Source organism: Ursus arctos, unplaced genomic scaffold (genome assembly GCF_023065955.2).
Source record: "Ursus arctos isolate Adak ecotype North America unplaced genomic scaffold, UrsArc2.0 scaffold_13, whole genome shotgun sequence".
Classification (NCBI taxonomy): Eukaryota; Metazoa; Chordata; class Mammalia; order Carnivora; family Ursidae; genus Ursus; species Ursus arctos.
The window spans coordinates 67,906,559-67,916,352 of NW_026622797.1; the positions used below are offsets into that span (position 1 = coordinate 67,906,559).

The 9,794-nt window shown below is 39.8% G+C and overlaps 1 protein-coding gene across 3 annotated transcripts in view; it reads left to right on the top strand.

Moving 5' to 3' along the window:
* The window catches only part of RNGTT (RNA guanylyltransferase and 5'-phosphatase), a 316,627-nt gene extending 307,156 nt beyond the window's left edge, over positions 1–9,471 (top strand). For all 3 annotated transcript variants that reach the window (XM_057311201.1, XM_026511830.4, XM_057311200.1), the window contains 2 exons: positions 5,239–5,362; positions 6,823–9,471. In XM_057311201.1, the coding sequence (XP_057167184.1) occupies positions 5,239–5,362; positions 6,823–6,986 (288 nt within the window). In that variant the 3' untranslated portion in view covers positions 6,987–9,471. The remainder of the gene's footprint in view (positions 1–5,238; positions 5,363–6,822) is intronic.
* The last annotated feature ends 323 nt before the right edge of the window (positions 9,472–9,794 follow it).

Genomic DNA, 9,794 nt, shown 5'->3' on the forward strand with positions numbered 1-9,794 from the left:
GGGGAAGTGGGAGAGGAAGAAGCAGGCTCCCAGCGGAGCAGGGAGCCCGATGCGGGGCTCTATGGCAGACGCTTAATGACTGAGCCACCGAGGCGCCCCTTAAGATATGTTTTTTAAATTTACCTTCCGTCACTCTATAGAGGTAGAACTTGAATTATCAAAGAATAGAATTATAACTTCAAAAAGAAAAAACAGCCAACTGAGTTTAGCTCCAGAGAGAGCAGTTCACAAAAGACGGAGTGGAAACTTCTAAGTAAAACATATATTCATCTTTAGAGTCTCATTGTCGTTCTCTCTCACTTTCCCTCAGTAATACTTTTAAATTCTGACCTGAACAGGTGGTGACAGTACTTAGAATAGCCTGGACTGTTGAGGAGTGATATTGTTCTTATAAAATCCTGGTAGAGGACCTCATGGCTGATTCTAGGGTTGGGCAGAGAAAATACAAAGATGAGCCTGGAGAGTAGTATTTTGAGTTGCCAGAAAGTAAATGCTGAAAATAAGTAAGTAAGTAAAAATGGAAGCAGATTAAAAGGACACGGGAGCCAACACGAGAGAATTCCCAGTGCCAAAACTGGAGCAATTTGACCAACAAAATAAATGACAGTAGTATTTTATTATAAACCAAAGAATAAAATAAATATCCACGAATTCATACTAAGTAAGCAAATAAATAAATGAGGGAAGTGGGACAAGTGTTCCTTACAGAAAAAGTCCAGGTAATAAATGTAGAAGGGATGGAGAAAAGAGAAAATCCCATTAGAACACCACAGGAGGGGCGCCTGGGTGGCACAGCAGTTAAGCGTCTGCCTTCGGCTCAGGGCGTGATCCCGGCGTTATGGGATCGAGCCCCACGTCAGGCTCCTCCGCTATGAGCCTGCTTCTTCCTCTCCCACTATCCCTGCTTGTGTTCCCTCTCTCGCTGGCTGTCTCTATCTCTGTCAGATAAATAAATAAAAAATCTTTAAAAAAAAAAAAAAAAAAAAAAGAACACCACAGGAATAATTGCTGTGGGCAAGATTCACGGATGAATGCTAAAATTAATGAGCAAAACTTTAAGGAGAAACAGGGTATTTGTGTAGTCTCAAAATATCTCTCTCAAGAAACTTAGTAATATCTGTGGTGGTTTTAATAAATGTCCACAACTTTTTTGATACCCTTCCTTCCAGGAAGTGGAGCTTACTTCCCTTATCCTTGAGTGAGGCTGTTTGTTCATAGTGACTCATAACTAACCGACAGAGTATGGAGAGGAGAACAGTAGTAACTTCACAGTAGTGAAACGTGGCACATACCATCTTCACGGAGTGCTCGGGGTTGGCATCACCAGTAATAAGTCATGTTGATATCACCCTCCCCCCAGATATTACACAACAAGAAAGGCACTTCACCTCTTGGCATTTGTCCCCCAAATCCATAACCTCGGTCTAATCATGAGAAAACATCAGAAAATTCCAACTTGAGGAACATTCTACAAATATCTGACTAGTACTCTTCAGAAGTGTCAAGGACGGTCTGAGGAACTGTCACAGATCAGAGGAAACTAAGGAGACATGATGACTAAATGCAGTGTGGTTTCCTGGGTGGGATCCTGGAACAGATAAAGATGTTAGTGGAAAAACTGAAGTGTGACTAGTCTGCAGTTCAGTGAATTGTTGTACCAATGTGAATTTCTTTGAGTTGATAAGTGTACCATGATCTGTAAAATGTAAACATTAGGGAAGCTAGGTGACAGGAATACTAGAACTCTCTATACCATCTATGCACAGCTTTTCTGTAAATCTAAAACTATGTCAAAATTAAAAGTTAAAAATAGAAGCACTACAACTCACTGATGGCTTTCTCAGTCTAAGGATATTTGTTATTTTAAAGTGTCTCCACAGCAAATTAATTCAGAGAAATCCCCCTCCCCTTAAGCCTTTGTGCAGTCTCTATAAAAGAAGGATTTTATTTATTTATTTATTTATTTATTTATTTAAGAGAGAGGGAGAGCACAAGTGGGAAGAGAAGCAGAGAGAGAGGGACAAGCAGATGCCCTGCTGAGTGCAGAGGCCAACACAGGGCTTGCTGTCAAGACCCTGAGGTCATGACTTGAGCCGAAAGCAAGAATCAGATACTTAACCGACTAAGCCACCCAGGGCCTCAAGATGAGCTCTTTATAGCAAAACAGCTCTCCCAAAACAGGGACAGTAGGTTTTAGAGTTTCATCCCAGCACTAGAAATGGAAATGCAACTTTGCTTGCTCGGTATAGGTCAGTTCAGCCAACAGTGATGGTTTGCCTTTTGTGACTTGGTACTGCAGGTGTCTGCCTAGCACTTAAGTTACAAAAAGTATTGCATAAGAATAGAGCAGAGTAGAGCACCTGTGATTGTACCTGACTCTACTGTGGGCTCTTTGTTGCAGGTATTATTGTTGAGCTGCTAATTTAAAATCTCCAGAGATATTAGGAGCACCTGAGTGGCTCAGTTGGTTTTGGCTCAGGGCATGCTCTCAGGGTGGTGAGATCGAGCCCACGTCAGGCTCTGAGCTGGGTGTGGAGCCTGCTTAAGATTCTCTCTCTCCCTCTGCCCCTCCCCACCCCCTTCTCTTTGTCTCTCTCTCTCTCCCTCTCTTTAAAAAAACAAAAACAAACCTCCAGAGATGCTTGATCCAGTCTCTTAACCTCATTTTATTGGTAGATTCAAATGGTATAAAAAGTGTGGTACTCAACAGGATGGATACATGAACAAAATATTTTCCAATATAAAATACCTTGTATATTGCTCTTTAAAAAAAAACAGTAAAATTCATAAATTCAATATAATTATTAGTACAGATATGAAATCCTGATTTATAAATATTTTCTTTTTTTCTTTAAAGATTTTATTTATTTATTTGACAGAGAGAGACAGCCAGCGAGAGAGGGAACACAAGCAAGGGGGAGTGGGAGAGGAAGAAGCAGGCTCCCAGCGGAGCAGGGAGCCCAGTGAGCGGGGCTCGATCCCAGGACCCTGGGATCACGCCCTGAGCTGAAGACAGATGCTTAACAACTGAGCCACCCAGGCGCCCCTAAATATTTTATTCTTATTACTTTCAAGCTCTTATTAGCTCAAACTAGAGTAACAGTTGATTATAGAAGGCCTAACAGGGTCTTGTTTTAGTAGATAATAATACGTAATTGGCTGAGGATGGTTATTGTCGTAAAATTAGAATTTGGGTACTAAAATTAAACTCCTCCTCTATATGCCACTCATTCTCTTAATCTGACCATTAGTGACAACTGTCTTTAGTTTGTGCACATGTGAGAAGTATTATTTCTGTCAGTTAAGTATGTTTTACTATTGAACCAAATGATGAGTACCTTGCAGTGTGTCTGTCTTGGGATATAACTGATGTGATCAGTGAAGAACAGTGAATTGTTCTTGAACGTGGACATACATTTAGGTTAGTATAGTGGCAAGTGCCTGCATTTTTCAGAAAACTGTCTCCCATTTGTTATTAATGCATGCCCAAATAGATACACAGATACTTAATAATGCTGCTTAATTGCTGTAGTCAGATTGAGCAGCACATAATTTCTAGCACTTCTGAAACCAGGAACGCAAGAATGATGAGCTCTATGATAAAGACTGACTACAGTTGCTGGTCAGTGGAAGTACCAGCTGCACATTATTGACATCAGCCTGTCCTGTGTAGTACATATGATACAGTTTTCTTGACACCTGTTTTCAAAGCATACCTTTCCATGTCATCCTGGTTTCTTTAGTGAATTTACTTGTGAAGTGTTTTTTGCTTTTGAAAGCAGTATGTTATTTCCTAATTTTATATTTAATTAAGAATTTTACTGGTTGGCCAATATGTGCCAGGTACTTTCATTTATTATTCTTCCAGTGTCCCAATAAATTCGGAACTCCTTTGCCCATTTTAGAAATTATAAAATGGAGGCTCTGAAAGGTTTAGACACTTACCTCTGTTAGACCCTACATGTGATAAATATGGTTCTCTAGCTGAATGAGTTGTCTAATACTTGGCTATAGATAATGTATCCAAAGTAAAAGGAGGTGGATCCTTAGGGAGAAAGGGGGGGGGATTGAGATCAGAATAATGAATATTTGAGAACAATTTTAGCCTGTTTACTAAGTGGAACATCCGTTTTTTGGGCAGGTGTGTTCCAGAGCCACTAAATATATTTATTGGTCCTGTTGGATTTGTCGAAAATGCAAATAATCCAATCAAGTGTAATACTTATTAAGGGAAAAGGAATGCAATTTTATAGTTTTTATGAAGACATGCACTGCCTAATCTGTGAATTGAAAGCATCTTTTAGAAATTTGCTTCCCTTCATATTCCTAGGTGGTACTGAATCCGCGGGTAGAAAAATGAGAGCATTTCAAATAATGCTAATGAAGTTTAAATGATTGCAATCTCCCGTATTGTGAGGAAATGTGCTAGCTGGGAACGATGAGGACAGAATTAAAATATTACCATGACTGGCATTTGATTTGAAAACTGCAAAGATAAGCTTAGGTTCCTATTTATGAAAACTATCCTCACAGCCTGATGAAATATCTTTTAGAAGGTTTTATGGTTACCATGGCTACTTGTTAGCTTTGACAGAGTGAGTTGTAATTCATAGTCAATCAGCTGACGTGAAGTAGCCGAACCCACCAGACGTATAAAGCGCTCATAGTAGTCTGGAGACGGAAGGGTGACTAACCTGAAGATTAGAGTTTAGGTTAGTTGTTACTTCTTGCAAAGCAAAATATTCAGGATGCGCGTTACCTGAATCTGATCCTAATGTTTACTTTTTGTGTGTAACTTTTTCTTTCAACTGGTAAAGGGAGCTTCTTAGGTTTTGACACAGGAATTCAGACGGTGAGACCCTTCTGAGAGCCGACGGACCTACGCAGCACCGTCAATTTCTGTAAGCCATAGGGACGCAGAAATATTGAAAGCATCGGTCCCTATGGTAACATATTTGCATTTGGCCCAGAAGTGGCTGGTTTCTGCTTAGCCTCTTTTAATTGCTATATATTGACAGCAGTTTTCATGACTATTTATAAAATGTCGGATTAATGAGCATGTGTACGAGGGAGTGCACACCGTATCCTTCGGCTTGATTAGACACTTCAGATGACAAAAGGCTCTGCGTGAAGAGTTACTGAGGTGTTTTTGGCATTCCCTGATGTGTCTGTCACATAGTGGAAGCAAAAAGCCTTTCAAATTATTTAAATATTTTCCTCAATTCTCTTTTAAAACAGGTGACAAAAGAGCTAAAACAGTATGACAACAAAATTATAGAATGCAAATTTGAGAATAACAGCTGGGTCTTCATGAGACAGAGAACAGACAAAAGTTTTCCTAACGCGTACAACACTGCCATGGGTGAGTATGACGACCTATCGATGTTTGTTACATTAAAAAAGAGAGAGCGCGCGCGCATGCGTTAAGGTTTTAGAATCAAAATGTGCCGTCTTTGGCGTTCTGCTTGATGGGGCGTAGGTCCTTCGGACCCCTGTCCTTGCTGGCTGGGAAGGGGCTGTGACCGTCGGCTCCAGCTGGCTTCTAGGTTCCCATCTCTAGGCCTGTGGGCTTGTGCCCAGGCGCCCAAAAGAGAAGTGTAAAGGGCAGGGTAATGGGCTGGATACAGGTTGAATTTGTTGAACAACAACAACAACAGCCATGATAATTTCAGATCTATTCAGACCTATAAAAACCATTGTTTGCCAGATGGTAAAAGACAAAATTAGCAGGGGGAAAATGTAATTTCCAGCTCCTAAAATAGCTTTACAAACAATGGAGAACAAAGTAAATGAAAACCATTAAAACACCCTCCTACAACGTCCTATGCGATCCCTCCAAGAGTTCTTCGGGTACGATAGAAATAGGAATTCAGAATAGGAAGTTTCTGTCATGGCAAACCACACAAATTAATTAAGTTTATAAGGTAAACTAGTAGCAGTTTTTGCTCCGGATTGCATTTTTAGTGAAGCTGAAAAAAATAAGATAAAAACCAAGATTAAACGTTAATAGAATTGTGTGCTTTTAGACTGCTCAGTCAGTGATGATGCTGATTATATGAGAAGCTTATGAGAAAAGACAGAAATTGCCAGTTTCAGTTTTGCAGTTTATGAAAGTTACTATTGTACATTAGGGTTCTGTTGGAACTAGCATCTGTGTTCAGACAAGATGAGTTAATTTGGAAAATAGGAATAATTAAGCCAGTGTCCTTTTTTTCCCCCCAAACTAAGTATGAATTCAATTCAAAGGACTGGTGGTAAATTGTGATCACATAAGAAAAGATGCTGTATTTATTCATAATTTTGTTATAACACCTTACTTACCTCAAGCGAGTTATTAAAATAAAATAGTACGGTCTGCCAGCTGCGGTGGAACCTCCCTGTTCGGTGGAAATGGTGGCTGGTGCTGTCATGACAGCGTGGAGGCCCTTCTGACGGATGAGGCTGAAGGGTGCTAGCGCGCGTTTCCTATAGAGCTTTTGGTTGAGTATAGACGGTAGCGAGATGCGCTGGGGTGCGTTAAAATCCTATAAAACGGTTTTGGAGAGGTGGGAAACCACAGTGAAGGTGTGGTTGTAATTCAAATACTTGAAGTTTGGGTTTAAAATTAACAGTACAAGGAAGAGTAGCCACCAGAAAAGCACCCGTTTTGGGGGCAGGGGCGCGCGGAGAATCGTTTAATGTGTGAAGCATGTCACCGCAGTCGGTGAAGTGAAAGTGTTTAGCATATTGGGATGAAAACCTTTCCCCTTTCGCGTCTCGCTGTGGTGAGTCAGCTGCCTTAGTTAACCCTCACGTGAGACACGTGTCTCCCTTTGTCCACAGCTGTGTGCAACAGCATCTCCAACCCTGTCACCAAGGAGATGCTGTTTGAGTTCATCGACAGATGTGCGGCAGCTTCTCCAGGACAGAAGCGAAAGCATCATCTGGACCCTGACACAGAGCTCATGCCTCCACCACCTCCCAAAAGACCTCGCCCTTTGACCTAAGACCTGCCTCTGACTTCAGGATTGAGAGGAAAAATGAGTGAGAAAAAATGCTGTTGCCCCGTTTTTGCAGCCAGAGGAATTGGGAAAAGAGTGTGGTTTGATGTTGATACACATTTGAATTTTTTTTTTTAAAAGAAAAGTATTGTAGCCAGCCTGTAAATATTTGATGCGTTTGTTTCCTCAGTGCTACAATACATCGTGGACTTTAAACATTTTATTTATATCTGATAAACTCAGCCTTACCTTGTGAATCTGAAGATTGAAATATCCAAAGGTTTAATCGAGATTGAAATCAATGAAAAAGAGGCCTTGTTTGTATATGGATAACTTTCACCTTTAATTTATAAAGTTAGTAATCTGAAACTGTCAGCGCATAAAACACTGTATTTTTTAGAAGTTGTATTTCAACTATGGTAAATTTTCCATTCGAAAAAATCTAGGCAATGGCATTAAACATTCTTGCTATCATTTATCATGGATTTCCTACATTTCTGAGATTCTTGTATTCAAAAACAAATGACAAGGTTGTTAAGTATTGTACTATATTAAACAACTTGGTCTGGCTTATATCATTTTAAGTTTTTTTTTTTTTGAGATGTAAACGTAAAAAAGTAAAGCCCCGTTTTTGTGAGTTGCATCCTTTCTAAAGGAAGTATATTGAGTATTTTCATGTTTCTGCTCTTTGAACTAAAATACCAGATATCCAATGTGTCCATTCTGGCAATGGCTTTGAGTTACTTCGTAGAACTTAGACCTACACTACCAGGTCCCTCTTGTGTGGTGTTCTCCTGGGAGACTCTTTTTTTTTTTCTTTTAAAAAGCCAGGGCTACTTCTGCTTTACCTCAGTGGTATCGGCACGTTGTAAATTACATTAAAACACACAACTCACTGTGATTATGGGAGTGATATCAAACACAAGCGATGTTGTGTTAGTTCCCTTGAACGAAACGGCACAAAGGAAATGCCAGCTGACTCCTTTGATTAGAAGGTAATGCCAATGGCCTAGAATGCTGTCACTAGAAAATGCTCTCCCACTGCTAGATAAATGCAGAGGCAAAGAGTAGACATCTGTAGGAACTAAACATCAAGGAAGCCAACACATTTATTTTCAAAGCCAGAATTCTATCTATGTTCTGTGCTAGGGATGCTATTTCTGTCATACATCTGAATTTTAAAACATTTACTGATAGATAATGGATTTAAAGAGCAGCTAATTGGTCATCCGCCATTGTTGAGAAGCCGTGTTCTGACTAGTTTGTGAAGGAACTCTGAGAATTAGCCTATTAGAGGCTAATGTATTTATTTTTAGACGTACAGGTTTTAAGTATGTGTATTTAAAACAAATTTTCATGATCTGAATTTTATCTGTGTATATGCATATATATATGTCGGTATATGCATCCGTGTATATGCTTCCTACTAATACAGTCAGACATGAAAAATGCAAATGAGTTACCCAGCAGACTGAATATCTGACAGGATTTCTATATGATATAGCACAGATTAACCAAAAATGTATTTATATTCACCTGAGTTTTAATGTTTTTTAACAAAGTTTTCTCCTGCAGTGCTTTTCTATATGAAATACAAGAGTCATGCTTGGGCTTTTTCCTTTGTTCTTTCCAAGTTATGTAACGTGTAGTGAATGTATCCAGAATGTCATCTTAGTATTTCAGTCCTCGAGCGCTTTTGTGAGTTTGGGCACTAAAGGGATTAAAACACCTGAATGCCACGATGACGGCTGAAAGGTGGAAATTGGTCAGGGTTCCATAGTGTCTTATACAAAGTGGATCTGAAAAAACACCTATGCAACTCCAAACAGCCTGATGCCTGCTTCACCAGGATTAGTGACTCGTCTCACATGGTATGCTGCTTTCTTCCGAGCCTGTATAAATGCAGAGCCCTTTTGCAGATGTAAGAGCTAGTTTTTGCCAGTGATCTTTAATGGAGTTAAATGTTTATGGTAATTGTAACCTTTTAAATGAGTTATGTGAAAAGAGCATCTCATGTTTAATACACCCAGATATTTTTCCTTGCCTTTGTGCATTTTCCAGGACTTAATTTTCTTGATTTGTTCTTTCCTGTCAATTACAGTGAAGTACAATAGCCAGCCTAATAAGTAGACCCCATTTGGCCCCTGAACACACTATCATCTGCAGTATCATAAAAAGTCATCTAGAAAGTCAAAGGGGAAGATCAAGAGGCAGGAACTGGGACAGCAAGGAGGAGAGAAACCCTTCCCTTCTCAGCCCACCTCACAGTAACTATTTTCTGACACTGAAGTTTTGTAGAGGAGAATCAGAGAACCTTGCTTTCCTGAGTTATCAAATATAAAGGCTTTTGCTTTGAATTTGGAAAAGATGTGGATGACTCGACTGCCTGGATGGTTACGTTTTGCTTTCCGTGAAATGCTCAGAAAATGTCAGGACATTCCTTCTCTAACTGTGTGTCAGTGTGTATTGTAATAAAACTATCGATTTAAAATAACAGACAGTTTATCTACTTTGTTTTGTGTCCCTTTGTTTAACTGATGATTTTGTGTCCTTTCTGTCGCTGGCATTATCCTGCCTGTCAGCCGTACCCCATCGTAATCCATCTGGTTTCGTTGCATTCTAGAATTAGCGTGAAGACTTGGAAAACCCGTTGTTTTTCTTGCTGAGAAACCGAGAAGTTGGATTGACATGGGGGGTGTAGTTTGCGCCTTTTCTTTTTGGAGTGTAGGGGAGTGGGGGGAAAGCACAAAGCACATCTTTAAGTGATATTTATATCACTTCTCTTTAGCCACCTCATCTTAGTACTCTGTTATG